At 38.1% G+C, this 26,331-nt stretch overlaps 1 protein-coding gene across 2 annotated transcripts in view; it reads right to left on the bottom strand.

The window, feature by feature from the left end:
- The window catches only part of CRISPLD1 (cysteine rich secretory protein LCCL domain containing 1), a 41,725-nt gene extending 15,900 nt beyond the window's left edge, over positions 1 to 25,825 (bottom strand). Inside the window, exons 1-9 of one of the 2 annotated variants that reach the window (XM_021388464.1) lie at positions 25,570 to 25,825; positions 24,361 to 24,683; positions 3,795 to 3,913; positions 3,533 to 3,665; positions 1,898 to 2,013; positions 1,197 to 1,297; positions 420 to 599; positions 267 to 327; positions 52 to 118 (exon numbers count right to left, since the gene is read on the bottom strand). In XM_021388464.1, the coding sequence (XP_021244139.1) occupies positions 52 to 118; positions 267 to 327; positions 420 to 599; positions 1,197 to 1,297; positions 1,898 to 2,013; positions 3,533 to 3,665; positions 3,795 to 3,913; positions 24,361 to 24,618 (1,035 nt within the window). In that variant the 5' untranslated portion in view covers positions 24,619 to 24,683; positions 25,570 to 25,825. Of the gene's footprint in view, positions 1 to 51; positions 119 to 266; positions 328 to 419; positions 600 to 1,196; positions 1,298 to 1,897; positions 2,014 to 3,532; positions 3,666 to 3,794; positions 3,914 to 24,360; positions 24,684 to 25,569 lie in introns of those variants that run through there. The other variant, XM_021388465.1, reaches the window with a different exon arrangement.

Genomic DNA, 26,331 nt, shown 5'->3' with positions numbered 1-26,331 from the left:
ACATTTCATTGAACATTCTATTTGTACAAAATCTTATTTTAAAATGGTTACCATTTCATAATGTACACTTCCAATAACTTTGGCTTTGCTGTCCAAACAGCCAGCAGGACATTCATACCTAAGAAAATAAAATACAACTTGGTCTTAGAACCTGAGATTACATAAAGGGAAAGTATTCCAGTTTACATACTTTTGGAATAATAGCCTTTTAGAATACTAACAACTGTAACACAACATTGTAATGACAATTGTAAAATTGACCATACCTATTGCAAGTTGTTCCTTTGCACTGATCTCTTAGTCTTACTTCACATGAAACAATCTGAGCTAAAACAAGGAAAGAGCAATTTCACTGGAATTAATTTGATACTATATAATTCAAATTTCTTGACCACTTGAAAATCAGTTAAATTACTTACACATTTGCTGTGTGCTTATTACTTCATTTTTCTCACTGTCCTCACTGCCTGTGGAGCCTGAAGGTGAATGAGTTCTTGGCCGGCTTTGTGCTGCTGTGTCTTGGGCTTTGGATCGTTGCCGTTCAATCTCATTGGTTTCCTCTTCCGGCTCATGAGGAGAATAAGGCCTTTCTGAATCTTCTATTTCAGAAAGCAAGTGAGAAAAGACTTCTCAGACAAAATGTGTTTGTGAAACGTAAAGCCCTTATCATGTTTTCGTAACACAGTTTTGTTTTCATAAAATGGTCATTGAATATCAGCAAAAAAGCAAGGAAAGCTTTCCACTGTTTCATAGGAAGAAGAGTTCAAGCTTCATAATACATCTCAATTGTCTTTTGTATGCTGACAAAAGGTAGAATTTTTCTAGCAAAAGCAGCACAAAGGAGGCATGAAAATGACCCTAATGCTCTTTTTTTTACTATCTTCTTTATGCCATCAGTAAACAAATAGATCAAAGGTAATAATTCTAATAGACATCGAAAAATTTTACCATTTTACCAAATACATAAATAGTTTGTAATTAAAGAATCTGATTTTATAAAAATTTGCACCTGAAAATATGACACATAATGTAAATAATTTTGAAATACTCATAACTAAACCTACATTTTTCACTTAAACAAGAACCATAGGGAAGATATTTGGACACTGGGACTTTTATGGTCCATATGAATAGATAGTAGCTTTCAAAAGCTAAAGTTTCAAAAGCAAAAGTTGTGCTGTTAAAATCCTACATACCTCTGTAACAAAGATTTTCTCTGCATCCTCCTCCAAAACTAGGGGGACATGCAGAACAAGGACGGCCAGGCTTATAAGGAGCATGACCCCACCAGTTGCCTCTTCAAACAAAACAAAACAAAACAAAACAAAAAAGTTACTAAAACATGCCATAATAAATTAATACATTAACAATAAGCATCATTCAATATGTGGACAAATATGTGATGAAGTCCAACATTAACGTAGACCATAGCATTGCTTCAATAAATTGAACACGCTATAAGTCATTTAGAAGTCCACCAAAAATATCAGAAATACTGCCATTAGCTGCTCTAATGTGTGTGTATGTGTCTATGTTTTATATCAGCATAGCAATGTAAATCTAAATTCCTCAATTACATGAGAACTCTTCTAAATTGAATAACCTATGGGATCAGATCTTAAACAGCAACTTCATGTTACACATTCTTTAAGGTCAGGATGGGGAGATACATTTATTTTACAAAAAAAAATGTCACTCTGCATTGAAGGCCAGAAAACCAAAGTTCTACAGACTCACAAGAGTATTTGTGCAGCCAAGGCTGCCTTGGGAACAATGCTCTACTTTGTAACAGTACAAAAAAAAAAAAACTTAGACTGATTTCCTTTCGGATTATTTCCTGGATTACTATAAAGTATTTCCCCCCATTCATGATATTTTTGGGTGTCAGACGACTTACTTAGGAGAATAATTGCATACAAGATAGACTGCTTTTGGCCAAATCTGTCCCCAGATGTTCATGTTATGACACAAATTAATTGCACAACCTATTCTGCTACTTGTAGCCCAAACAACCTATGAAAAGAGAAAGAGAAAGACATGTGGAAATCAAAGCTAACTAACATGAAAACACAACTTCAACATATAGAACTCAAATCACAAGAGATGCAATGTTCTCCTCTACTATGTATGGGTTGAAGCAACCCAGCTAAAACTGACAAAAGGCCTCTTGTGATATAACTCATTATTAGAAAGAAAAGCTTTACATTGGTAGAAAATATATGACGCTTATTTTAAATTAATGTTCTAAGCATGTATTTGAAACTGCAGCAAATGCTTACAACACGTTATCTGAAGAACTGATTCTTGAAACTAAAATGACCTATTATAACTCAGTGTTTTCTGTTCAGGTTCCTGTGCCTTGGAGTTCTCAGCACAAACTAAGAAAGCAGAAGGATTTGGATTGCCTAGACTGAGAGAATGGACACTTGTCAGTCATGAAAAAATGTGACAAACAATAAAATTATTCAAAAAAAAAGGTCATACATTGATAAGATTCAGGTCATAGATTTTAAATAAATATGCTTTCAAGTTATTGCAATCTAAGGTGTCTATGCTCCTTTATACATCTATTGAAACAATTTTTTTTGCAGAACTCAAAATAATCTGAGAGATGAAGTTGAGTGTGTTCAAAGCAGACAAATACAACAGGTGATAGTCTTGTATTAAAGAGAAGTCAACTATGTATTTCCTTCAGGACTTCTGGAGTGGAAAAGGATATATACTGTGAAGAAAACAGTAACATAAGGAAGTATATATATGTGTTGTAGGTCTTGTATGTGACAGAGATATGTAATTATAGTTATTTTTAAAGAAATGGTAAACAAAAATATGGGAATAATTCTCTTTTAAAATTAGATACGATGGTAAATAGTGATAATAAACAAACAGAAAATAATTTTTTTTAAATTAAACATTTTGCAATTTTCTAATAACATATGAAAAATCTTACATGGATTTTAATGTAATCTAAGTATCACGTATTTCCCATTTACTGAAAACATGACTGGCTCCGCTCAGAAAAAAAATCGTGGTTACATACATAGACTTCATGAGTACAAAATAAATTAGTTCTTGTGCAATTTCAAAATCTTGCTGAAGTTAAAGAAATGTGTTATAAACTGTACTTAACTGTTATTTGACCTGAGGAATTCACCTAAGAAAGCTTTTTTCATTTAAGCATGCATATTCCAGAAAGGAGTACCAGCACGCCAGCTGGCACAGAAACGAGATTATGCAGAGTGCACTGAGCAGCCACACTCAGTACTGGGTATTGTAAGCTTTTTCCTTAACCCTGCTAAGGAAGTGATATTTATGAGAAAGAAATCTAAAGATCTGCATGAAAACCCTACTCAATGTCACCAGTACCCAATGCTTGTAACTACAGAGTCTAATAAAAAGCTCCTTTCCTGCTGTAGTGCCACTTTATACATGGTAAGACTAATACATTCTACATGTCATGCAGTGACCTAACAGGCGGTTAGGACTGCTCATTTCCTTCCGTAGCTGACAAAACACAAACCAACCTACATACCTGTGTGTAATGCGTACAAACAGGACCAGAGCATTTGTAAGGACAATATGGGTTGCACTCATGAGGATGTGGATATGTGAAATCTCTCACTTCATCATACCATGCTTGAACGTGAAACGTTGGAGGTCTGTACCTATGAAAACCAGCAGTAGTCTATTAGATCACTAAACAGCTGTAAGTTCTATCACTGTTCCTTAAACCAATAAGCAACTTTTTAGATTTCAAAAAATGATAATGGAGTATTTAACAATGTCTTAAATACCTTCCCCAGTGTGCCCCCAAATTCTGTCCAATGGACGGAAGGAGGCTTGCAGGCCCATGCTCCCACAGACACGTTTCAGCCCATGATTCTGCAGATCTCTCCAGTTCTGTATCCCATGTCTGAAATTCGAAATAAAAGAAATCAACACCTTCTCAGAAATACTTGATGGATACCTTGTACACGTTAAAACAGAAAGACAAACCAAAAAAAACTAGGAAGATTGTTCATTTTTAAAGCTTCTGTTACTGAGACAGAAGACTGAGAAAAAAGTGACACTACAGTTGTGTGCCTATTATATAAGAAATATAAATGTTTCCACAAGGAGAAGAAAAAAAAAGTTTTAATCCCTTCCCAGCTTTACTTTTTAGAAAGCATGTGCAGGCATTCTGCAGTGAATAAAAGACAAATATGAAACTGAAAGGCTTAGTTCAACTTTCCAAGCTAAATTAAGTGCATTTTCTGTCTTGTGAGATTTAACAGGCACTTTTCTCAGCCAAAAGAGTATTATCTAACACGCTTTCAACATAAGGCTTTATTTCCTCTAAACCAGTAGTTTATTTGAAATGAAAGTGATTTTCTCTCTCTTTTCTATAATCAGCTTTCATTGAAATAATACACAGTGCAAACAGAAAATATGGAAATCAGAGCAACATTGTCAGTCATTGGCTTTATGGCTAGGTTCGTAAAAAAGGAGGCATTCATGTTAGTAAAAAGCATGCTTAAGACAAGTTAAATAAAAAATATCACAATTGTTTATCCTTTTCTATTCTTTAAGAGATATGGAAGAACAGGTTTGTAGCTGAAAGGCAAATGTAAGTTTATCTCTTTCAAAAGCATACTAAAATTCACTCATCTTTAAAAAAAATTAAACCATACTGTGTATGTTTAACATATTAATCTGGGGTTTACTCAAAATGGTCCTTGTTAAGCAAAGTACCCATACTGCTGATTGGCCTTTTAAATTTATTGATACTTGCAGAAGAATTTTCTAGATACCTGACTCACTGATAATAATAGTCAGGTTAGGAAACTGAAATATATCCAGGAAGGAAGAAAACTGCTTGATAAAAACACAATTATTTCATCATATGTTCAGACTTAATTTCTTTCCATTAGACTGGGTTATCTAAGCAACAATAATTCAATATTTCCAAACCCAAATTCCCATGTAGACACTGTAGATCATGTCTACAAATTTTTGGCAGAGACTGAAGGTAAAAAAAAACTCTTAATACAGCCAAAGAATACAGAAATATAACAGACAAATTCTATGTGCTATAATTTATTTTTCTATTAATTTTGATATGCAATTTTCACCTTATTAGATTACTCATTAACAAAAGATATGTTCTTGGTTATGCAAGACGATGATTATGGAAAGACTACTATCACTCAGTTTAATCCTAGTTTATTGATTCTTGGTTCTCTTCAGAAGTCTCCAGTGCTACTGCATTTCCATTTTGTCTGCTATTATTAGTAAAAATTTTACAAGATACATTTTGACTCTCAAAATGCAACGTTTATTTTGACAGAATTCTCAAATATAATAATGTATAATAATGACATAATAATGCTCTTAACCTACATACAGATACAAAACTCACCAACTCCAGGATACAATAGGAATTTTATATTCATATGACTGGGCCAGTATTTAAATGTCATAAACCACAGTTCTAATCTCAAATCAGAAAGTTTTATAAGAGTTTGGATAAATATTTTCCTTTTCCTTGTCACACTATCATAAACAGTCCTCTTCCTACATTGTTAAAAAATAAAGATTAACACATTTCTTCCATATATACACTCTTTTCTCATAAGCAATAGTACAACTGCTTTGTCATTCTGCTATAGAATTGCGACACTGTAGCACTTTAAAATAAATGCCGTACAATTTGTCCTTGTGTACATTGCACAACATGAAGTCAGCTCAAAATCTTTTATCACTTAGAATGAGTTCTGAATATGAATACATCTAAATGTAAAGCTAACACACATACCAAGAAATTGCTGCTAAGAATGGTTTTATCAAATGGATCTTGAAATATATATAATTAGAGTAAATGAGACTTCAGCTAGACCAGATGTGCCCACCTTTGCACATTTGGAACTTCCTATCTCCAAAGCCAGGTAAATTTTCTTACGGCTCTTATGAACCTAAGAACACCAAAATATATTCTCGTGTAAAGCATCATCCTACAATTTCATGAGACCGTGTGGTGTTATGAACAGGGCTTCAGCTAATTACACCATGGAACTAGCTTGAGAAATCTGGTCTTCTGGAGGCAGATGGGGTTCATTCAGAGAAGAGAAAACCAGGAGGATCCTGGGGGATCCTCAACCCACCCCACTTTGAGGCTGAGAGCAATGGTTGCCCTGGGCCTGGAGTTGGATGACAGGTCAGGAAGATAGCACCTAAAGTGCAGGATAAGGGAACTCCAATTGGTAAATCAGCCTCAATGGGAGACCAACTCAAATGACTGTACACTAATGCACGGATCATACGAACAAGCAGGAAGAGTTACAGAGATGTGCATGGCTATGACATCACTGGCATCACTGAGACATGACGGGATGGCTCTCATGACTGGAATGTAGGAATAGATGGGTATAAACTCTTTAGAAAAGACAGGCAGGGGAGAAGGGGAGAGGGTGTTGCCCTCTACATCAATCCCCACCTGAGGATGGATGAGGAGCTGACAGAGCGCTTATGGATTATGGTTAAAGGGGAGGCAGGGGAAGGAGATATCATAGTGAGGGTCTGCTACTGAGTGGATGAGGCCCTGTATTAAGAGATGGGAGCGGCTTTGTGTTCATAAAACATGGTCCTCAAGGGGGACTTTAACCACCCCGCTATCTGCTGGAAAAACAACACAGAAGAGCATCAACAATCAAATTGGTTCCTGGAATGTGTTGACAATAACTTCCTTTTCCAAGTGGTACAGGAATCCATGAGAAAAGGTGCTATGCTGGACCTTGTCCTCATCAACCATGAGGGTCTCGTGAGTAACATGAAGCTCAAGAGCAGCTTTGGCTGCAGTGACCACAAAATGGTGGAGTTCAAGATCCTTAGGGCATCAAAGAAAGTGCACAGCAAGCTTGCTACTCTGAACTTCAGAAGAGCAGACTTTGAACTCTTCTGAGAACTGCTTTGCAGGTTGACATGGGATAAAGCCCTGGAGGGAAGAGAGGCCCCAGAAGAAAGTCTATAAGGAGTGGAAGCAGGAATGGGTTACCTGGAAGGACTACAGAGAAGTTGTTCGAGCAGCCAGGGATCACGTTAGGAAAGCTGAAATCCACATAGAATTAAATCTAGAGACATAAAAGGGAACAAGAAAAAAATCTATATCAGTGATTAAAGGAAGACTAGGGAGGATGTGGGCCTTCTCCTGAAGGAAACAGGAGACCTGGTCACGAGGGATATGGAGAAAGCTGAGGTGCTCAATGACACCTTCGTCTCAGTCTTCACCATCAAGGGCTCTAGCCGCTCCACCCAAGTTGCAGAAAGCAAAGGTAAGAACCGGGAGAAGGAAGATCTGCCTGCTGTAATTGAAGATCAGGTTCAAGACCATCTAAAGAACCTGAAAGTGCACAAGTCCATGGGACCCAATGAGATCCATCCACGGGTTCTGAGGGAACTGCCAGATGAAATTGCCAAGCCACTATCCATCATATTTCAACGGTCACGGTAGTCTCGTGAAGTTCCCACTGACTCAAAAAGGGGAAACATAACCTCCATTTTCAAGAAGGGAAAAAAAGAAGATCCAGGGAACTACAAGGCAGTCTCATCTCTGTGCCTGGCAAGATCATGGACCAGATCCTCCTGAAGGCCCTACTAAGCCACATGAAAATAAAGATGAGGTGACTGGTGGTAAACAACATAGCTTCACTAAGGGTAAATCGTGCCTGACAAACTTTGCAGCCTTTTATGATGGAGTTACAGCATCAGTGGATAAAAGAAGAGCAACTGACCTCATCTATCTGGACTTGTGCAAAGCATTTGACACTGCCCTGCAAGGGCAAATTAAGGTTGCCAAAATTAAGGAAAAATGGATTTGATGAAGGTTGCCACATTAAGGAAAAATTGATTTGATGGCTGGACCACTTGCTGGATAAGGAATTGGCTGGATGGTCACACTCAGAGGGTTGTGGTCAACAGCATAATGATAAACTGGAGACCGGTGACGAGCGTCATGCCTCAGGGATTGGTTCTGGGACTAGTGTTATTTAACAGCTTTGTAGGCGACATGGACAGAGGGATCAAGTGCACCTTTAGCAAGTTCACAGATGACATCAGGCTGAGTGGTGCAGTCAACATGCTAGAGGGAAGGGATGCTATCCAGAGGGACACGGACAGGCTTGAGAAGTGGGCCCATACCAAGCTCATGAAGTTCTACAAGGCTAAATGCAAAGTCCTGCATCTGAGTTGGGGCAATCCCAAGCACAAATACAGGTTGGATGGGGAATGGCTTGAAAGCAGCCCCGAGGAGAAGGATTTGCGGATGTCAGTTGAAGAAAGACTCAAAATGAATCAGCAATGTGCACTTGCAGCCCAGAAGGCCAACCATATCCTGGGTTGCATCAAGAGAAGTGTGGCCAGCGGGTTGAGGGAGGTGATTCTGCCCCTCTTCTCTACTCTCCTGAAAGCCCACCTGGAGTACTGCATCCAGTTCTGGGGCTCCCAACACAAGAAGGACATTAAGCTATTGGAGTGGGTCCAGAGGAGGGCCACAAAGATGATCAGAAGGCTGGAGCACCTCCTGCTATGGGAACAGGGTGAGAGAGTTGGGGCTCTCTCAAATATAATGGAATAAATTCTGGTAATGGTATAAGTTCTGGAGAAGAGAAGGCTCCAGGGGACCTGACAACAATCTTCCAGTACCTGAAGGGGGCCTACAGGAAAGCTGAGGAGGAACTTTATATAAGGGCATGTAACAACAGAACAAGAGGAAATGGCGTTAAACTGGAAGAGGGTAGATTTAGACTAGATATTAGGAAGAAATTCTCTACTGTGAGGGTGGTGAAATTTGTGAACAAGTTATTTAAAAAAAAATTTTGAAAACTGATGGTAGCTATGCATGACAGACATCCAGAACACTGCAATAGTCTTTGATAAAAAACTTACATTCATCATTAATCCTCCTGACAGATGTACACCCACAATTCAAAGTACAATTGAGATTGGATACTGTCTTCGAGTGTTTCTTCAACAATTTTGTTCTTTTTTCATTAACTGATTCTTGCCTTCAGCCATAGTATAAAATAATGTCATTACTCCTCTCCACTTGCTGAGACAGAGATAGTCACACTTTCCAGTTTCCAGGCCACAGCCTTAGCGCAGCAAAGAAATAATCTTTGAAACAGAAGATGGGCTGCAGTAAAGCTCTTTGCAGGAAGCATAATACAGAAGACTATTCTAGCAATGAGGAGCTTGGGCTCCTTGGATATTTTTGCCCGTTGCAGTTATTCCTGACTACAGAAAAGGATAGTATGTGAGCCAAGGAGGAAACTCTGTTCTTCCCAAGAGTATGTACATGAGATTGTCTCAGACAGGAATTTGCACAATTAAGGGCAAGACGTTCTAGCTTATGGCTCATCATGTAGTAATCAACCTATTTCTTTTTACATTTTCTGTACACATATACACATCTTTACATCATTTATTCTGTCAACTGTTCCTTAAAAACAGCTTTGGCAGTTTTATAACACTGGAAAAAGAACAAAAATGTAAAAGTTGAGCAATTCATATTATAGTACCTTTGTAAAATGCCTGAGATACTATCTAATCGGAACTGTCATAAATCAGAATTTAAACAGAAGCATAAAAAGAAATGTTTATCAAAAATACAGTACAGAATTTCAACATGTATTTCATACATGTTAATTTTAAGTTTAATCAGGAAAATTCTGATGAAAAGTTATAAGAATTTTTAATGAGAAAATCATCAGAAATCTGATAGCAAAGAGTTGGTTCTATGTAAGGATTGATTTCTCAGTTAAACAGCATACTCAAACATATTGTAGGATGACCATTCAACAAATAACTCCATCTTCAAAATACTGTGAGACACTGTGGAATTAATCATGTATCAAAAAGCTTGCATATACATTTTAGTTTTACAACAAACAATTCCATGTCTTATTTTCTCCCTGATGTGTGTACTACACAATGAAGTCACTTCAGAACAGTCAGCTGTTCAGGAAATTCTCTGTGTGTGCCAGAGAAGAAAGGACTCATTCATTTGTTTCTCAACCTTTAATACCTAAATCCCTTATTTCTAAAGCCAGACATAAAAACTACCTGGCATGGATATTGCGCATATATAGCTAGCATGGTTTATTGTCAGAAAATGCTGCTTATTATCCTTCCAGACAATATTAATTAGATCCGTGGTTGTTTTTTGTTTGTTTTTTGATAAGGAGATCATGAAGAAATATCTACCTACACTACAATTTAACATTGCTGCTTCTTCATCATGACTACGTTTGAGTTCAAATATACAGTAATTACTACTGCTGTTAATGGAGACAGATATTTCAAACCTAGCTCAAGTATCTCAATACCAAATTCGGGCATTTTACATAACGCAAATTAGGGTTCGTTGTATGGAGGTACACCAAGCAGAATATAAATACACACAAGGGCTGATCCAAAAGTAATGCTTCCTATTTAATTATGTTGGCCCATGAAGTCAGAGGCGGACGATGGTGGTATAGCAGTAGAGGTTGAATTTTCCCACCAATATTCTATTACATTTTGTTGTCATGTGGCAGATGGCAGCAGAGACGTAGTCTGACAAAATGGTGTCTGACATGGAATTGCATATGAAGCAAAGGTGCATCATCAAATTCCTCCATGCAGAAAAACAATGGCACACACTGACATTCATTACACTTGCTGAACATTTATGGAAACCACATAGTGGATTTGTGCACAGTGAGGTGGTGGGTGATTCATTTCAGCATTGGTGATAGCAACAAAGGGTCACGTCTGTTGGTGCAGATTTTTATGAGCGCAGCATGCAGGCTCTTATTCATCACTGGTGAAAATGCCTAGCTAATGGTGGTGACTGTGTTGAAAAACTGTTTTGTAGCTGAGAATTTGCTTATCAAATAGTTTTACTGTGCTCTTTATTTACATGGAAACTACACTAGATAAAAATAGGAGATGTTACTTTCAGAGTGATCTGCATAGATCTTATTTTCTTATCTCTTCCTTGTATTATACATATGTATTGAATCCTTCTTAATTCTGGTTTTCACTGAAAACTATTTGTATGTAACAAACTAACTTATCACAGTCCTGCAGATTTAAACTTTATCAACTTTACTAAGTCATGTACATCATACACAGCTTTTACAAGACATGTACCAGTTTTACAAGTTCATTGACCTAACCTCAACTAGAGAGATATTAATCTCTTACATTCCAGGGTGTTCCTGACAGCAGATAGCTGGAACACTCAGTACACACATATTCCTGAGAACTGCAGCTACAACCAACATCAGACAGGTATGTTCTTATGAAGGCAATGGATGACGTTCTTCTCTCATTCTGCCTCCCATTCTGGACAGGAAATTACTGCGTAATGGTCTTGTTCCAAGTGATGGGCAGATTCATTAATCCAACTCTACAAAATTCTCTACAGAAACAAATCATGCTATTTGTGTTTCATTGAATGAACGGAAATATTTGGCATAGGTTTTAGTGGTAGCTGAACATAATTTTAGAGATGCTCACTGTGCTTCAGTTGTTGATATAAAAATTGCAAAATTCAGAAGTATGAAAAGAAAAACAACAAAACAGGTGTAGGTAATACAGAGTTTGCTGCTACTCAATCAACATCCTGCAAGGCAAACTTCCTCAAGCAAATGTTTTTTTTTTAATACTTAATCAAGACACTATCTCTTGGCTTTTAACCTTGCCAAATTTACTCTTCCTAAAACCCCCCAGGACACACAGACATAACTAAGTTCACAAGCAATCTGCCTCCTTATGACAAGCAAACTTTTCTTCTAGTGAAATATCCACATTCAAAACAGGAGATCTCAAATACTGGAAATCAGTTTCTTGGCCATTCAAGAGAACATACATTTCTCTGTAGAAAATTACTAGCATAAGCACTTCCTTTTTACTCTTATATCCTCATATGTGACAGAAAAAGTCTATAAACTTTTCAGGCACCATTGCTGCGAAGCATGTTCCTCCATATACAAAACCCTTAGCTGAAGGTTTAGTGATGCTCTAGACTTGATTTCATTAAGTATTCTGAATAGCTTACCACTGACAAAATGGCATGGTTAGATGCTTCAGCTATCCAAATAAATATGCTCAGAGTAAAACTTCTATCCCCAGACTTGTATGAGAGCTAGTGCGCACAGCACAGGCATTGGCTGAACTTCCAGACTCTGCAAGCATTTACTTTTCAGTAAGAGGAGAAAATATTCAGCTCTACATACTTCAACCTTACAGTCTCGGTTGGGTTGTTTATTTTACTGTCTTCTTCTTTTAGATTTGGAAAATAACTTGCATATCATCCAACTAACACGATTATTTACAAAATTTCTGCATTATTCACACTTATCTACTAAAACATTCCCATCCATGAAGTAGACAGGAAACAGTGGTGATTTTTTAAGACTGTAATACCATCACCTACACTATGATGGAAGTCAGACTGGATTAGGATTTTTCAATGGCAGGATTTTAATTTAGATCAGGAATGTGATTTTGAAATGAAACTCCTGATCACTCCCACTTAGTGTACTCTTGGAGTACACACTGGATTCCTTCCAGACAAAATGCTAGGAGTTGTGTTCCAAGAGTACATCTAACGCTTTACAGTTGTTAATGGGTTTTCAGTCCACACCAACAGATAAGACCCAGATCAAAACAGAAAACCCTGAAATGTAGAGAGCATGCATGTCAGGCCCTCAGCACCAATTCTTTTGCCCTACAAAACCTGCTGTTGTAACACAACACTTGCTGACACAAGCACTGCCCTTCTCAATATTTTGTTAAAACTGTGTGTGCCAATAACAATCCTACTTTGCAAACTTTATGCTAGACTAACTGTGGCTAGCACCAGGCTGGTTGATTAAACTAAATGGTGAGAGCAGTTACTGATTCCAGTTGCTAATTTTTCTCCTCAAGAAAGTTACAGGCTTTGCAGGAGGGATGTCACATGCAATGAAGATCTTTTAAATATTCCTAGTTTACAACATATCATACTAAAATAAACCAAAGCTAACACCAGATTAACTGGACTACAAATTGTGGTATTTAACCTCTGTCAACATGGGGTTCAAGTAGCATGTATATTGAAACCAATGCTCTGGTTATTGAAAAGCTGTTTCAGAAAGGATACTGCATCTTACAGTACAACTCAGCAACAGCCAAACCAATCACATGGGGTAGGATTAACCTCCCTTGAATTTAAACAGGCTCAAAGTAGATACAGGCATTTGAGCTAATTAAATTACTTTTGTAGTTACATAGACAAATAAGCGTCTACAGGAGATAATTTTATCTATCCATTTTTAACTGAGAGGAAATGTGTGCTGGAAATTCTCCACTAATTATAAAAGAGATTAGCTCAAATGCAGACATCTACACCAGACAACAAAAGCTTGGTGAGATGAATTCCATTATTTATATTACGTGAGTGTTAAATCAAGAGGAAATTCTCTACTCAAGTCAGACCAGCATAAGTGAGTCCACCAATTACAGCGACAGGTGTTGCATCAGAACCAAGAAGCCCAAAAGTTCAAAAACACAGTGATAACATTTTAATTGGAGAGGTATTTGTGTATGTAGGAAAAAAGAAAAAATTGTATGGAAAGTAACTGTATGAAAAGAAAAAAAAATTGAGCTAAAACTTAAGCTCAGTAAAGATGGAAAAGTAAGTACAGTGGGCACCACTGAAAGTAAACATTTACCATGGCATAGTATAAATACTTCATTGCTGTATACATTCTAAATATAGGGAGAGAGTAGTAAAGTAAATACCACAGTACAGTATGGGTATTTATTTACTGTATTCTTTAAGACTAATGATACTAAGAAGGAAAAAAAAAGGAAAGATGAAACATTGATTAAGAAATGTCAAGAGCAAATAAGCAGAAATACACTTAAGAACCAGAAATCAGCTGCATGGTATCAGCATAGAATGACAGAAAGATACAGCTGAAAACTACTTCAAGAGATGGATCTCGACTACATTTTAGCGTCTTTTACTGAGACAGAATCAAACATTTGTGTGTTGTCCAGTTTTTAATAATTAAAACTAATAATGGTAATTTCTGAATAGTATTTATTTTCTTTTTCTTCTGAATTTTATGACTGTAAGAGTAAAGAGGATTTTCTTCCTATGCAATCTAAACATCTTGCCCTGCAATTGTAGCTGATGGTTGTTGGGTTTTTTGTTTTGTTTTTTTTTCTTTTTTAATTTGTTTTTGTTTTTTAATGAGAAAAACCAAACCAAGAAATCACTCTCTTTCCTGCAACAACCTTTATTTCCCAGATTAAAATTAAACAAACTCAGCTGTTTCTCTCCTTCAGTCCTCCTCATCAATCACACATTCTGCATTTATAATCAATCCTATTAATCTCTTTCATTCACTCTGAAGTGGCTATACCATTCCTAAAATACGGCCAAAGCTGGACATCACATTTCAAACTCAGTCTCACCAGTTTCACACAAAGAAGTCACTTTCTTTCATATATTGTTGCCGCATTAATTTCTAACTCAGTGAAACTTATGGACTGGGTAGCATTACTCCTACCTATTACTTACTCCTTGTGTTCCACCTATTTGATACTCTACTTACTCTCCATCTTGCAGTTAAATATACTGTATTTCATCACATTCATTCCAGGACATTTCCTGCACTTGTCAGGTTCTGATAATTTTTAAATTTCAATTCTAAAACAATCCCAACCTACATTATGGTTACTCTATTCTCATTTTTAAGTGCATTCCTTGCTCATCTTAGTCATAACCTGCATGCTTAACTGAAAAGGGACATGCTCTGACAGCATCAACATTTTTGACCCCCTGCCTGTTTAACACCAAGCTTGTCACCTTTACCTTGTGTCGGGTAGAGAGCGTTAAAACCTTTCCAGAGCCAAAAACATGACACCTACTACTTCTACTAGTACACTATGCTAGTTAAGTACCAGGTCAGAAAAGTAAAAGAGACTGATTTGATATGATCTCTTCTTGAGAGATACTGGCAGTGTTCCTTGGCTTCACTTTCACTTAAGGTGAGGTAAGGCATTTTCATCCATACCTAGACTGCTGAGGGAAGTCCATAAAAACTAATGATAATCAGCATCTTTGAAAAGTCACTTACTAGCATGCAACTGAGACAGTTACCTTCAGTCATTTGAGTCCAAAAATATCAAATTCTGTGCTAGCCTGAGCTTACTTGCACAATATATAGCAGAGTGAGTACAAAACCCCAAGAGGACTGAAACACCAGACAACTCTCTTTGAAAATACAAAAATGACTATTCTAGTAAGTACTGATATACTCCTTAAACACAGAGAAAGGATAGATAAAACAATTAAATTTTCCAATAGCAGGAAAGCTAGGCATCCATTTTCTGTTGGAGGAAGAGAGTCTGTCTAGAAGTAAAAAGGTAACAACCTTACACCTTACATGCTACCACGTGGTAGACTGGAGTTTATAGAGCATTAAGCTGGGCAGAGATCCCTGAATAGACCTTGAGGTTTCAGCTACTCTTTTGGAAAAGAGTAGAGAGCAGGAAAACTGCGGCTTTTGCTGGAAACAGGAAAGCAATATGAGGCCAAAAATATTGTTCCCAAACACTGAATAAATTGCACCAATATTTAGAAGTATCTCTCTATTACAGTTTCATGTGTTTGAGCTTATGTGTTCAAAAAGTAAAAACCAGGAATAGGAATGAGCAGACATGACTAATCACATTTAATTCTGTGTGTACTCTAAGAGTGTTAAAAACACCCTTGCTGGAATAGTCAGGTTTCCAAGGTGTTCTGAAACAGTACATTTACTTTGCTACTTTTTAAAAACAGTGCATAAAGACTTTCTATTAGAAGATGACTAAAAAATCATCTATTTGCTTCTATATTCTGACATGAATGGAAGAGAAACAACAGTGATCATACATGTGCAGACTGATCTTGATTTCTGCATTTTGTCCATTGCCAAAGTATGAATTACACATTCATTATGAATAGCATTCATAAATATGCATAGCTAATTATAAACTGACCACAGCACAGCTCCTTACCTCAAATCCTAATACTCATTACTACTATAAACTAGCTGTAACTGATTGCTTTCATGCAGCAGTTTAACAGATTCTACAGAATTTCCTGGACTTTGAACAGGAATTAGCCACAGTATCTCAAATACGTGTCACAATGAATGTTCGCTTTTAAAAGGTGACCACCGTAATTTGATATTAGTACAGCAGAAGTGAATTGAACTTATTGTCAGAGATCACACAGTGATCATATGTGACATGGTGCTACTGGTGGAAATGTTTAAATAAAATTTAAATGAAGGGAATTGGAAAATATGTCTTAAAGAAAGAGTACTTGACCATTCAGGCAGCCAACGAGGCATCTGGGAGGTATCTACTGCATTATGTAGTAAGCATCATTCTTTCTTGAAACCTTCTTGAAACACAGACAAAATTCTGGATTTAAGGCAATCTTCCTTCATAATAAAGTAAAAATTGTTCAGATACAAGATAGTCTTCTTAATGAATTATGCCTTTTTGACTATTATAGTCACTCTACTTCATGCCAAATCTAAGTTTGAAGAGTACTTTTATAGATAACAGGCTGAAGACATATCAAGCTTTTCAATGACATTATTTAAGAAATAAATATATTCTTTTTTTCCCCTCAATTAAAAAATGTTAAAGAGGGTGTCATGAAGATGAAAGACTACATGGAGTTACTTTAATAAATCTCATTGATTCTTACTGTGTTTAGTCTATTTTATTTTTAAGCTCTGATTCCATTACTACTGATTAATAATTTTTTTTTTGTTTAGGAAGGCAGTGACGGAGTTCTCTGGCAGCAAAATAAAGGATGAACAATATCTGTTCTATGTTGCTAATTATTTTCATTATGGGAAGGCTCACAGTAAGCCTTTCTGCTACTTTCCACTTTCAGTTTCTTTACTTGGAGTTGCTTAGTTGTTGTTGGCATTCTATCAGTAAAAGTCATAACATGGACTTATCCACTCGCTTTCTTGGCCACTTCACATTGCACAATCCTTTGCTAAAACAGCCAGAGAGAATAAGAGGGTAAGCCAACGTCACTGAGCGCTTTGATGCAGTGTCAGTAAGCTCTGAGCACAGGCAAAATAGCTGAAGCACTTCCACCAACCTTTGAAGTGGAGCAGGAAAGTGGAAAACCAGAGAGAAAGCAGACAGGTTCACTCTGAAAAAGGCTGCTCTCTTCTTGGCACCTATAGTGCTCTCTGGCCATTTAAGGGATTGCACAACCCAAGGTTTTCTTCTTGAAGGGAATAGAAATTGTTTTTAACCAAGCGACCCAGACTTTCTGCAAAATGGACAAGACAAACTAAATAGAGATGTGTAAGACTGTTATCAATAAGGTCTAGGAATTTTAACAGGAGACTGTCATTCAGCACATAAAAATTCACTACATCTACTGCAAGGCCTCTAAGTTTCCCAATGCTGATTCAGTTCTCCACACACTGAAGCACTGAGACTGACTCTTGAGCAAATTTCAGTTCTGTAGCTTCACAGGTTATAGACTGAAAATCTCAGTTGGGAGCTGACAGACATGTGCAGAAACCTGCTAGATCCAGAGTTATGCAGATCATTATAGGAAGCAGCATAAAATTGCTGAAATTATTTCTATCTCTATCAGAACAGGGATTGAAATCAACCATTGTGATGACATGAAGACTGTTTTTCTATTATTCATGTAAGACCTGTGTGCACAAGTGGGTTCATCTGATCCAAAGTCTAATCATACGTATTTAAAAACAGCAGGAATTTGCTTGAGGAAAATTAAGAAAAATCCAAATTAAAACTATTTATAGTCATCCTTCATTTTCTCCTTCTAAAGTCTTCCATGAAGTTACTGAAATCAAGTTGGAAGTTCTCAAGACCCCCAGAATGAAGCCCCATGGAAGCCAGGAGTCAGCCAGAAGCCAGTTTTGTAAGGAAAGATACAGTATCAGCACTTACAACACAACACCATCATAGTTTTCAGAAAGACAAGACCTTCTGAGGAAACAGAACAAACTAAGTATATTTCTAGTTCTCCCATGAAAAAAATATGGATGCAGTATTGCTGTCAGATGCTCATACGTGATTGTCCCTAAGAACTATGAAGCTATACCAAATAAATACACTAATCTGAACTTTCGAAAAAAAGTACAAGAGTTTTATTTCCTTCACAAGGTTTGCAGAAAAAAAGAACTTCTTAGAAGCAAGGCAGGGGCTTTGTGATGACATCCATAACAGGTAATGGCAGGATCTGGACAAAAGACCACTAAAAATAATTAAATACGAAAAGACTTCCGTGCCTAGAAAACACTGATGTTCCCAATTACTTTAATTACAAATTGCAGTGTGCGGCTAGGTGCCAAGAAACACCAAGCTGAAATACCTCAGTGTCTATCAACCTAGGAAGCTGAACACTTTTCAGTACAGAAAAAGGACACACAAGAAATGAAGATCTCACATGAGCTATTCAACTTGTTTGCTTGGGAAAATATGTATGTATTTATATGAAATCAATGACTGAATATTAAAAGAAAGGTTTAAAACAGAATGCATTACAAATTCAGTACTCAAAATTTCTTTTCTAAATTTTACTCGCGTGGGTCCCAGTTTCCAGAGTGCAGCTTTCCAGAATATAAAGGAACTAACAACATCCCTTATCCATCTTACAGTGACTATTTTTAAAGTGTTGATCACAAAAAATAAATCTCAGCTTTCGTGGATATGTTCAAATGCATTAAGGTACAATGCTGACACTGAAATTATCCAAAAATACTATTTCTATATGTATGTTTTTATATGTATTTACTTTTACATTATGTGTGTCTCTCTCCATGAGACACACAATTAAAAAAAACAAATAGGATTAGGTTGTAGGGAAGCTATAAGATTATGATACCTAAAATATGTTTTTCAAGTTTTATTAACACTTCGCAATTTAGTAATAATTTATTAACAATGCAATAAAAGCCTGTCTAACTAATTGAAGGTAGAATAAGGCTTTTCATGTCACTCCAGTTTCAAAGGACAAACCAGTATATTGATTTCCTGATTTGCTGACAGTCTCTTCTACAATATTGATGACAGGAGAGCGTAGAAGTCTGTTTAAAGTCAATGTACCAAATAAGGACAGAAAAAAAAAATGTGTTGCCTTCTATATTCCAAGGCTATTGCATACATTGGCAAGTGTATGAGAAATCATGGCATTTTCCATTTTTGTCTTAAACAGTAGGCCTGTGCCAAGGGATGCTGGAGGCAGACAGCAAAGCACAGAACAGGAACTGGGAGGCACACCAGACCAGCCTCAGAGCAGAAAAGCCTTACTAGGACACTGTTCTGGTCAGACTCACGACTGCCATCAGAAGTTTGCTTCAGTTCCCTATACTACCACAGACATCTTTTCCACAGTTACCCCAAGTGACTGATGAGAAGGCCACACTGGGTCAATGGCTTGGGATAGGAAATGTTGAAAGCATCATCTAATTTCAGCTCGGGTGCCTTGGAACATTAGCAGGGAAACGTCATCCCTTACTGCTCCCTTAGCAGTGCTGTTAATCCCTGCACACATCATGAAGAAAAAAGGTCCTTACTCCTTTCTGCATTAGGAACCACTTGTTAACTGTACACAACAGGATAAACATCCATAGAGTATGGACTTGCCATATATTTTCATAACAAGCTGTTCATCATAACCTCAAGACTTTTTTTTCCTACTCTCAAATTGCAGTGTTGACAATTCAAAAGGTCTCAGCGCTGCAGGAAGAGCTCTAGGAAAGAATGATCTAACATGCAGTCATAAGATCATCTGCGGCCACTGCAGAGGAGGTAACTGAATGTGCTGGGCTGCTACACAGGAGTTTAGGTAGGTTCTCACACCAGAAACTTTCTATACAGAGAAAGAGACAGAAGGTCCACCTACGTCAGAATTAAGCAGGAAAGAACAACAACAAAAAAAAAACGGAAACTGATAATTCTAACAGCACCAAGTTGCACAGCCTGGATAATATCACTCAAGAATTTGGAAGAACTTGATTATGAAACTGCTGAATTACTGTGTGGCATACAAATTCTCTTCCAAAATGGCCTCAGTACTACACTAACAAAAGACAGTATATGGGTGCTAATATTTTAAAATACTTCCAATGGATTCTGAGAAACTGCAGACCAGAAACTGACTTCCACTTGGATGATTTGATGGGCTGAGTTGTAAAATAAATGCCTGGATAACATGGGTTCCTCCCAAATCTATCAGACTTTTTGAAAGCATCACAAAGATATGAAAAAGTGTAGTTAAGTTTTTTTGCAAAGTCTCTCACTAAGTTCTTAAAAAAAAATGAAGAAAAAAAACCTATAAGGAGATAAAGAAGACATAAGGAAATAGAAGATCCAGTTTAAAGGAAAAACATAACCGTAGTAACTGTTCCCATAGCATACAATTACGTAGAGAGCTCTGCAACTTTTTATCACAAAGATATGTATGGACTCAAGCATTCAGATTCATAGAAAAAAGCTCCTTCTGAAACTACTGGGAGAAAAATAAAATAAAAGTGCAGATTTAGAAAGTCCCTAAGCTGCTGTTTGCTCGAAGCTGGGAGTTTTCACTGCAGAAGTTTCTCTGTTTCCACGCTCTACTCTTATCCTCTTACCCTAGGAATCCCCTACTGCTCACCACTAGAGCCAATTACAGGGGAAGATGAACTTTTCATCCGGTTAGTTCAGCCAGACAACCATGAGAATGTTCTGTTTATTACACATAGCCACTAAACTTTGGTGCAGTTAGTAACTTTAGGTCACTGAACTGTTATAATCTCCTACCCTTTTTCTTTCACAAGGCAAAAGGGTAAAGTTTACAGCTGTACAGAAAACCAGTAATTCAACCTTTTTTCTTCCTTTATGAAATCAAGATCTTACATGCTGAAGTCCCCAAATACAAGGGAAGTCAACGGCATGCCAAAGAACTACAGAATTCTGTACTAGAATACCACCATACACATACTGTTTTGTATCACTACATGTTCCTGTCACAGAGGCTACATCAAAACTGCAATGTGCTGCATAACATGGAACATTATGTCATGGTCTATTCTTTTCAGTCTTCATGCTGTATCATCTACCTGCTGAATACATTATACAAAAGTACAATGGACAATACAAAGTGTAAAAAATTTTTCTCCTCCGCACAACTCACAACAAAACACGGTGTTAGCCCTGCAGTTTTCTCAGAGATATGGCTGGACATGGCAAGCAAGGTACAGAGGAATGCTTCTACCCAAAGTGCAATTCTTCATTTCTCCCAATCCTTAGCTATTCACTCCCATCCTCTTCTTTTATCAGCCATGTAGGGAACCAGTTCCAAACTCAAACTGGCACAAAATCAAAACTACTGGGAAAGAAAAAAAAAAAAAAAAAAAGAGAGATGTTTTTGATTCTTTAATTAGTTAACCAAACTCATCATCAACTCAGATATGTATCAGTGGCAGGAGCAGGACAGAGACATTTTCAGGTAAAGCTGCCTGTTAGTTTAGCTCAGTTGAAAAATATGAACTGAGGAATGAGAGAACACAGCCCCCACATACTTTTTCCCAGCTCCAAACACACTTGAAGATTTTAACCTATATAACAGACTTACAGAGAAATAGGCATATCAGTGAGGCACCTGAACCTCAATCACCTCCTCTTGGACTCTGTACACTGTTAAAACTTCATTTTCACCAGTAGAGCCAGCTCTGTTTTCAAAGAAGACCTCAACTAGTACAAAGTGCTGCTTATAGCAGCATGGCTGTGCCCATAGCAGGAAGTTTTTTTGCCAGGAGTTCTATACTAATAAAGCACTCCAAAAGTAGACAAAAATATTTCAGCTGTACTTATCTAGCTCACTAAATATCAGGAAAACAATTAGAGGGATTTTTGAACTTGCCTTTGTAAGACTTCACATATCTTAATTGTATTGTGAAGATTTTTTTTATTTAAGACCTCCAACAATATACATCTTTTACTCTACAAAAAAAAAAAAAAGACAAAAAGACAAAAATGTAGCCAAATACAGTTATAATTCCATCCATTCTTGGCTCTTTGATCTTTCTGTGATTCACAGAACTGACCCAGAGGTCACAAAGCCTTGTGAAACTAGATCTAAGAGTGCTTATCTCTTTGTCTGGAAAGGCACCATTTGTGGGTACCTTAGTATGTGTCTAGAAAAGTGAAGTGTATATTAAGTGTAATATGTATCTGTTTTCATTCAACTGTGGACAAGAAAACAGCACTAATAATTATACAGCTACAATATCCATCAGAAGTTATGACAGAATGGACTTTGCCTCTACAGTTTCTTTCTTGCATATATGCTCTGTAATAATGACTGGACATTAGGTTTTCCATGATATTTTTTTGTTTTGCCCACTAAAATGACAAATCAAGCTTCCTTGATGAACTACCATGTTTACTGCTACTTCACTTCTCAATCTGGGTCTACCCATCTCATTTGTAATTTCGTACTCAATTTTTTGAGCTACTAAGCAACAGAACAAGCTTTATGACATCTTATGTAGAAAAGGTACACAATCACAGTCACAATCTGTATCATGAAATGTATCTTCCATCATTCACAAATTCAGTCCCTACCTTCTTCTGCTCAAGCGGCAGATCTGTGCTTTCCTAAACCATCCTCTTGGTTCACCATCCTTGCTTCTGCTTGCTTCCTCCAGCTACAAACTCCCTTCCCAAACAATCCCAGGCTCAGTCTTTCCAAGTAGCCTCTTAGAAGTGCGCTAAAACTCCTCCTCTAAACTCTGATTTCCCAGTTTTTTCTCCGCCTTGAGAGACCCAGCTCGTCTCCTGACTACATGTATTCATTAAATGCTCTTTCCCTCTATGCCACCAGCTCCTCAATACCTCCACAGCCAGACGCAGCCTCCTTCCAGGCCCTTCTCATAGCTTCCCACCCCTGAACACATCTCCATTCCTTTGGTCAACCAGTTACAGACCCTTTATCTTCTCTAATTTAATAGTCTTGCCTAGTGTCATTTTACAAAATAAAGGCCTGACAGCTTCTTCTTAAGTTTCCCAGAAAAAAAAAGAAAAAAATCAACCTGCATTTTTAGGGACAAAAAAAATGTAATGCACACTATTGAAAGGTTTAAAAAATCCTTACAGAAAATAAAGTTTAAGGTCACGTGCAGATAATTGTAACTGAAAGGGTTAAAGAGGTTTAAGATACTATCCTCTTTTTGTTTGGAGATAGAATATAATAACTAATTCTTTGAATACTCTCTGCCTAATATAAAATTCATATAGTAAATTCAAGTTAAACTACCTTTATTGATGACAAGCAAACATGGTTTCTCCATGACACACACATTCTCAGTTCAATCACATCTACAAGCTAAGAGAGACATCATTCCAAGCTGGGAAAGATATTTAAGTCCTGAGATGTGCTAACACGATCCTCTGTCATAAACTCACAATGAAAAGTGTTATATTTGGTGTAATGTTTAGTGTTAACAACTTTATCTATAGTAACACTTGCTCTGATAAAGATGCCAGATAAATAATACACACTGTGGATACAGGAGTAAGATTTGAGTGTTTCTGAAGGAATAAAAATACAGAAAAAAAAATGTGCCCGTTCTTTTCAAAAGCTCTAATAACCTAGTTTGATCTAATCAACAAGGAGAGAAATAGATAGTGTTGAACTACAGTATGAAATTGAAGTTCAAAAACAGGAAATTTAAATCTACAAACAAACTAAAATATATAGACATATATGTCTGTATATTTTACAGAATACAGAATAAAATACAGAAATTATGTATTACGTTATTAATCTGTTAAACATAGGAACATACAGAACTCCAGCACGTGCCAACTCAAATAGAAGACTTTATAGGAGCCTCTTTTTGCTCAGAAATTGCATCCAACCTAGAAGTATGGGAGAGAATCCATGTTATTTTGAAGCTTCATAGTTCAGTGCTCTTCTCAGATGGTAACTTAATAGGTCACAGTCAACTATTTTGAATAATGTAGTTTTGGAGATTGGCCCCTTATCCTAATTGCCTCTTAAATTCAGGAGAGCTATGAGAGATTAAACCTATAGATACCAATAGAATACAACAAGATCCATATACAAGCATTTTTATCTCAAAGTTCACTCCTGTACAAAGTAAAAAATAAAAAAGAAAAAAGAAACAAAAAACAAACACTCTTAGAAGAAATCAGGCAAGCTAAGACTGAAAATATGTTGCTTTATATAGTGACAGTAACTATTCCAAAAACATTTCTTTCTGCATGTGGCTATCAGTTTTTCCTTACCATATATTCCATATTGGAAGCTGGTGGATACACCTGACCCCGTAATTTATTATGAAGATCCAAGATACTTTGCATATCACTGTCTGTGATAGCCCTTTTCCCTCTCTGCTTGGCGATCCACCACTCACCATCTTCATCCATGTATTTTTCCAAAAGTTCCTCTAAGAGCGTGGCATTGGGAAGAACCATTGCAGAAACTGCTTGAGCTATGAATAGCAAGGTAGTTACTCTGAGCCATTCCTGCACTACATACTTCATGATGAACGATCTCAGAATGCTCAGGAGTTAGCTCCAAGACAAAGTCTTTTTTCCAGGTCTGTTGGCTGCAAACGCATAAGAAAGAGTAATGTAATTTGGAGGTTGAAGCACTGGTCTGTATGAATTCATTAAGCAAAAAAAGTCAAACTGTAGTGTGTACAGAGTTGGCCACTGTTGATTTAGTGGGAGAAGCCAGAATGCTGCGCGTTATTTACACTAATAAATACAAACTGCTGTTTGGAAAGATCGCTTATCTTCAACCTTATGAACTTCAGATGTCCAAGTGCTTTTGTGTAGCACCCTGGCGTGCACATTTCAGTGTCTGCATGCAAGAAAGCATGCTTCCTGTAGCTACTTAACAGAAGCCAGACATCAATGAAGATTAGCTGGAGATAAATCTCCTAGGATTGGAATTTATAAACAAAACAAAAAAAAGCATTTAGTGTTAAAATGTGAAAGGAGAAACATAATGGAGTTGACATAAAATATCCCTTCTTGATGCATTTCAAAACATGACTGCGATTAAAGCTTTTATTTTATGATTTCCAAATACCTAATAAAACTAAAGTCACTCAGCTCTGGTAAGAAAACTGGGGGGAGCTGGGGGTTATCTCATTCATCAAACAAAGAAAAGCACGGACAACTCCTGAAAAAGTACTACTGCATCAGGAACGCAACATGCCAACGCCGCCTGTTACGTGACTGAGCGATGCGGGGAGAAAAGCCACGGTGCCTCCCTTCCCCTGCGGGAAAAAAGCGTAAATCCCGCCACTGCCCGAGCCGGACCCGCCGCTGGGAGCACAACAAAAAGAGGCGGAGGAGCAGCGCGGGGCTCTCCCAGAGCGGAGCGGCCGCCACGGATCCGCGTCCCGGCCCTGCCCAGCGGCCCGCGGGGAGCGGCCCCCTCCCGGATGGTGCCTCCGCCCCCGAGCTGAATGCTGCTGCCCTTACCCTCCGGCGCCGGCTGCCTCCTCTCTCCGCAGCCAGCTTCGCTCCGCCGCCCACCGCCTCTCCAGGCCCGCTCCGGGCTCGGGGCGCTGGGGAGGTGGCTCGGGCACGGCCTCGCCCTAGCGGTAGTTGCTGGGTTGCGGACGAGTCGTGCCGGCGAGGGGGGGTGTCGCCGAGTGCGCTGCCGCCCCTGGGAGCTCCACGCTTCTTTCTCCCGACTCCCGCCTCGCCAGGCATTTATCGCGGGCGGCGGTGACGTGAGGCGGCCACCCCTCCCGGCACCCCGCGGGGCGGGCCGCGATCCCGGCTCCGAGCTCGGGGCCCCGCAGCCACCCCCAGCTCCGTGCACCGCCCGTCCTCACCTGGACGGCCGCGAGCTCTGCCGCCCGCCAAAGCTGGCCTTGCTCCTGCCAAAGTTGTGGCCTAGAAAAGGTCGAGAGGGGGCCCTGCTCCCCTGCCACCTCCATCCGTGGGCAGCTGGCGAGAGGATGCTGAGCGTTTGATTGGCTTCAGCAAAGCCAAAAAGCTAGGTGTTCAGCTCCCAAAAGCCCAAGCCGTGTGAATGCAGTGAGAGGTATAGGGGCAGGAATTTTGAACTGTGGATCATACCAGCTGCATGAGGCTTCACTTCACAAAGTAGAATGGAAAAGCTTGTAACTTCTTTTTTCCAGCAAAACTCGGTATCAGAGGTGTAGTTTTGCATTATATTTACATCAAGGTCCTACAGCCTGGTTATTATTTTTGATCCAAACCACTAGAGACAAT

Source organism: Numida meleagris, chromosome 2 (genome assembly GCF_002078875.1).
Source record: "Numida meleagris isolate 19003 breed g44 Domestic line chromosome 2, NumMel1.0, whole genome shotgun sequence".
In the NCBI taxonomy this organism is placed as follows: Eukaryota; Metazoa; Chordata; class Aves; order Galliformes; family Numididae; genus Numida; species Numida meleagris.
This window is presented reverse-complemented; position numbering and strand designations above follow the sequence as displayed.